Consider the following 5,440-nt stretch of genomic DNA (forward strand, 5'->3'; position numbering starts at 1 on the left):
AGCTATCGCACTTTTCGCAGCAACGTCTGCGAAACCATGCGGAACTACTCCGTAAAAGGAGCTATGTAAGCGGAACGCCTACACTACCACAGCTAGAACAAGCCGGCAACAAAGAAAGAGAGGCGACACTAAGACCAACCGCGGGCAGGCATCCAATAGATTAAGAGCGATGCTTAACGACCCGGAGAAACGTCAACACCAAGGTTTCTCTCAAGCCTAAAGATCTGGCTGAAATGGATCTCGAGCTTCGAGGACATTTTTCCGGTGAATCCGACCTCTGGGCTATCAATTATTGTGTGTATAATGCAGCGAGAGCTTTGGCCGGTGCGTACCGTAAAACAAAACCAACGGCTGATCATAAGACCAAAAGACGAATGCATCAACTTGCCATAAAGATAGGCTGGGCAAGACAGTACGCGTCCCGCATTCAATGTGTGATTGACTACATCACATCTGGCAGGACTTTTACCGCCAAGGTTCGAAAGTTCGCGTGCGAACTCCGGACCCGTTATCACACACTTAACAAAATCAAAGCTGCTGACCATCAGGCAGCATATTGTTGAGAGAATACGCATACTATCTGACACTAAGAGAAGTCTAGAGCGGTGGGTGAGGTGGGTCAGAGAAAATCAACAGTTTCTCTCCGACCCATCTCGACTCTTGCAAGACCCTCCAGTTACTGTCGAACACCCACCCAAACCAGAGGAAGTCGAAGTATTTTGGAGAGAAGTCTACGAAGTTCAGCATAGACTGGAAGAACTATGAAGAACTATTCCGCACCGGGACCAGATTGTATCAAAACCTTCTGGTTTTGATACCTGCCGAAAATAGGCAACTTAGCTGACCCGAAGAACTACAGGCCAATAAATTGTCTGAACACTCTTTATAAGATATTCACAGCTATTCGAAATGATAGGATTGTTCGGGCAATTGAACCTGTGTGGCAAGAAATGTATGAACGACGAGGCTCAAAGAAAGGCGTAGCCGGATGTCGGGAGAACCTGCTCATCGATAGATGTGTCTGCAAAAATGCAGCATTCTACCAGCGTGACCTATCGATGGCCTGGATTGATTATCGGAAAGCTTTCGATTCGAGATCCCATAGACTTATCATCTCTCTTTTGGAAATCTTAAAGGTTCATCCGCCACTATCTCTAGCACTGCGCCATTCCGGCGGGTATTTGTGCGGCAAACCTGCAGATCGAAAGTACAAGGTCACTCACATGTATTTTACATGGACGATCTTAAGATCTATGCTAAAAACAGAGAGCAACTGCATCTAGCTCTGGGGATTGTCGAACGATATACTAAGGAAATTGGAATGGAATTGGGGTTAGACAAATGCGCCAAGGTTTATTTGAAGCGAGGAAAACTTAATGGCATCCCTGAAGATCCTGAGCTCGTTGATAGAAGCGCCATACGACACCTTTGCGCTGGAGAGACTTATACATACCTGGGCGTGCCACAGAGTCGCATTCAGGATGTGACATCTATAAAGGATACTCTTCGAAGCAGATACAAACGTCTCATCTGACAGATTTGGCCTTCCGAACTGTCGGCGAGGAACAAAGTATCTGCAACGAACATGCTTGCCGTCCCGGTACTACTCTATTCATTTGGAGTAGTTTCATGGACGAAGCACGAGCTTAGATCTGTTGATATCGGGACAAGAAAGGTTATGCACATGAACAAAAGCATGCATCTTAAGTCTTCCGTTCCGCGACTGTACATCTCACGCTGTCAAGGGGGTCACGGATTATTGAGTCTTGAATGTCTTCACAACAGGATTATTCTGGGTATAGCACATAGAGTTGCAAATGGAAGAGACCCTCTTCTTAAAATGGCCAGGAATCACGAAGAAGTGGGCAAAGGAGCATTTCTGTACAAAGCAATGGAGGAGGCTGCTGAAACACTCGGATTTAACTTCAGTATTAGGGGTGAGCAAAATGTTTCAAATCTTATCTATCTCGAATACTCATTCCCGAAAGCTCGGATTACGAAAACACAAAAGAAAAGCTTTCGTGAACAGCTATTCGATAAGAGGATGCACGGTGTCTTCCACATGAATGTGGAGGATCAGTCAATGTCGTGTGACCTAACTTTTGCTTTCCTTAAATCGCCCGGATTGAAGTCTGGTACAGAGGGTTTCATTTTTGCATGCCAAGACGGTGTCATTTCCACGTTAACATACCGTCGCCACATTTTGAGCCAAGACATTCCCGATGATAGCTGCAGGGCGTGCCATGCACACCCCGAGCATTTAGCTCACACACTATCTAGTTGTCCTTCTCACGCGGGAACGACCTACATTCAAAGGCACAATGCGGCACTAAAAGTGCTTTATTATCATCTCTGTCACTCTTACGACATTCACCTTAATATCGCTCCTCCAAATGCTCCTAGGGAAATTAAGTCAATTGTCGAGAATGGGAAGTGCCGCATATACTGGAACTTTATATTCTCGACAATTGTTTCTGTTGCTCACTCGAGGCCTGACATGGTTCTTCTTGACTTCGAGAAGCGAACCATGTTCGTTGTCGAATTTTCGGTACCAGCTGACAAAAACATCATAGCCAAGGAGAATGAAAAGAAAGAGAGGTATCTAGACCTTATAAGGGAGTTGCAACGATTGTACCCGGAATATTCTGTTTAACTGATCGTCCTTATCATCGGCGCTCTTGGAAGTGCCAAGCTTTCACTTGCTAATGGCCTAAAAAGCATCCCTGCGTGTCAACAATATGCTAGAACACTTGCGGGAAAAATGCAGAAGGCGGTTGTCCTTGGGTCGCTCCGTGTTCTTAGGGTACACGAGGCTTTTGCTGGATCGTCGTGATGATTCCTTTACAGTCTGTAACCACCTATCTCACGGCTGTGAGACGTGGTTGTGGCTGAAATTTTACCGCGATTTCGCTGGAATCGGGTGCAATTTTTCAGATTAGCACCCGCTCCCGGCGAAATCCTGTGGTTGACCTTATGACAAATTTTTTAATTATGTGTGTGTGTGTGTGTGTGTGTGTGTGTGTGTGTGTGTGTGTGTGTGTGTGTGTGTGTCGGACGACTTCCAGTCTAAGATATTTAGGGAGCCCTAAAGGCATGTCCAATGTAGGTCACGCAACCCGGTTCTTACATTACCCACATTTTTTCGATCAATTCCTGTGTACATGGAATGCGATCTCAAGTACAAAATTTGGTTCTGTTAATAGGAACAATAGGTTCTATATACTTGTGCATGTATTTTTTGCAACTTAAATTTAACACGAATATATTTTATAAACTATATAAACTAGACTACTATCGGCGAGAAAATTCCAGTCCTCTGACTTTGACGTTGAATAAGTATGTAAAGAATAAATGGTAGGTTAATGAAAGAGGTATCATTTTAAAGGTGCAAATGTTGCACGTTAATAAGCCGAAAAGTATTATTCCAAAAAATTATTTGTAGCTTACAGATCTGAAAATTTGATGGAAAGTAAGGAAATTTGGTAGCTTTTAAAAACACTGAAGTTTGAAGCATAGTTTTTTATTGAGAAAATAATAGGAAAAATCTGAAAAAATTCATGTTGGTAGATTAAACATTTCCGAACAGATTGCCGTCGAAAAATTTGAAAAATATAAATAATTGTGCTTTCCTATTTAAAAAAATGACTTCAAATATGGCAATTTGTACGAATATAACAAGAAGCATATACTTTCTTCGAATTGTAAATTATTACAGATATTTTAACTAACTACCTCCAATTTAAATCACTTCATTGTCTTCATTAGGACTAAAGATAGTGCGGTCGCATATTTATTCACAAAAAACGAACGATTATTTATATTTTGCAAATTTGTCGACGGCAATCTGTTGCCTATGCCATGTCACACTTATTACGTTCGATAGTAAACATAACGAGTACATTACAAAGTTGTACAATTTTTGCAAATCTTCATTTTTTTATCTTTCTTATAACAGTCGTACCTGATCCACAACCTCCAACGCGCCCGTTACCACCTACGCCACGCGACGAACCTGGTCAGTCACATAAAGTTTCTACACCACCTTCAAATCATCAATTGCCCTCGTCTGGAGGAAGCAGCATAATTGCCGGTGGACAAGCCGTGTCACAAAGAAACAGCCATGTATTCAAACCAACAGTAAATAAATTTTTTGTATACACGATTGTCGCTTTTATATGATAAAATACAAAATTTGGACGTAGCACGGGTATATCAACATACGTATTTTGTCAGCCATCAGTTTTATACTAAATTAAATTTCTAAGTAAATTAAGCTGAACTTTAAGAACAATTTATAATTATTATCAGTTTCGTCCAAGCATGAAAAAATTTGGCATGTAGTACTTAAGAAAGGAAATTCTATGAAAAGTATAAACTATGTTAAAGCCATAAAATTGGTGAAAATATTATTACCTGTTTCTAAACGTATCGCATTAAATAATTTTGTTGTTAATGATCCTTTTGGTATTGCAGCCATTATCCATTGAAAGTGACAGTGATGATGATGTTGAAGAAGCTAGTGGAAATAATATTAGGAATGATGGAACATTACTCGCCAGTGATCCACCGAAACCTTTGTAAGTTCAAACGTTTATTTGACGTAAGAGAAAAGTAATTTTTTATTTATTTTTAAATCCACTACACGAAAATGTTGTTATTTAACAATGAAATAAAATTTAGAAAACAAACTATTTAATCAAAATTTATAATTATTTTTTTTCGGATGGAAAAATCTAAGGAAAACTAGCTGTAAAGTTGTATCATGTATAACTTTATTAGTTTTGAAGCTATTAGTAAGTATTTTATAGAGTCCAGTCGTAGTGTCGAAGTCGCATGGATGTTGCCCAAATTCTATTTTCTCTAATATTTTGCCGAATTATAATTTAACAAAATTTTTGCGATAGTAAATTGCTGTTTAACATAACTTATTTTCCCGAATTACTATTGACGCAATATGTATGCATTACATGCAATTTCGATGCCATGGGGATTATGACAGATGGCATTTCATATAAGTGAATATTATCTTATGTGTTTAGTCGGAAGAATAAAAATTATGTGAAGGAGTAATGCGAAAAATAAAAACTATGTTAAATAGTACTTACAGATTTAGATAAATAGTAATACGACAGATTTATATCAAAGGCGTATTAGAAATCATAAATAATTATTTTTCTTCAGAATTGTTAACCTATACACGTCTTGTCACACGTGACTATACCGATACCTAATCCTGATTTTATTTTTGCTTTTAGACCAGCGTCAGAATCATCATCATCTTCATCTCATAATGCCTACAATTCTCATCATGAAGGTAAGTCGGCTAGAACTCCGAAAAAAGTGCGGAATGTCAGTTTTATGTGAATATCAAAAACCAAATGAAAATTTCTTTTCATCTGATTTTTGAGGCTGAGACGTTTTAGATTACCTACGTTTTAAA

At 39.4% G+C, this 5,440-nt stretch overlaps 1 protein-coding gene across 3 annotated transcripts in view; it reads left to right on the plus strand.

The window, feature by feature from the left end:
• The window catches only part of LOC117181506 (traf2 and NCK-interacting protein kinase), a 252,578-nt gene that overhangs the window by 150,237 nt on the left and 96,901 nt on the right, over window positions 1–5,440 (plus strand). For all 3 annotated transcript variants that reach the window (XM_033374255.1, XM_033374254.1, XM_033374256.1), the window contains exons 9-11: window positions 3,956–4,137; window positions 4,474–4,577; window positions 5,256–5,314. In XM_033374255.1, coding sequence (XP_033230146.1) covers window positions 3,956–4,137; window positions 4,474–4,577; window positions 5,256–5,314 — 345 coding nt within the window. The remainder of the gene's footprint in view (window positions 1–3,955; window positions 4,138–4,473; window positions 4,578–5,255; window positions 5,315–5,440) is intronic.

Source organism: Belonocnema kinseyi, chromosome 10, assembly GCF_010883055.1.
Source record: "Belonocnema kinseyi isolate 2016_QV_RU_SX_M_011 chromosome 10, B_treatae_v1, whole genome shotgun sequence".
In the NCBI taxonomy this organism is placed as follows: domain Eukaryota; kingdom Metazoa; phylum Arthropoda; class Insecta; order Hymenoptera; family Cynipidae; genus Belonocnema; species Belonocnema kinseyi.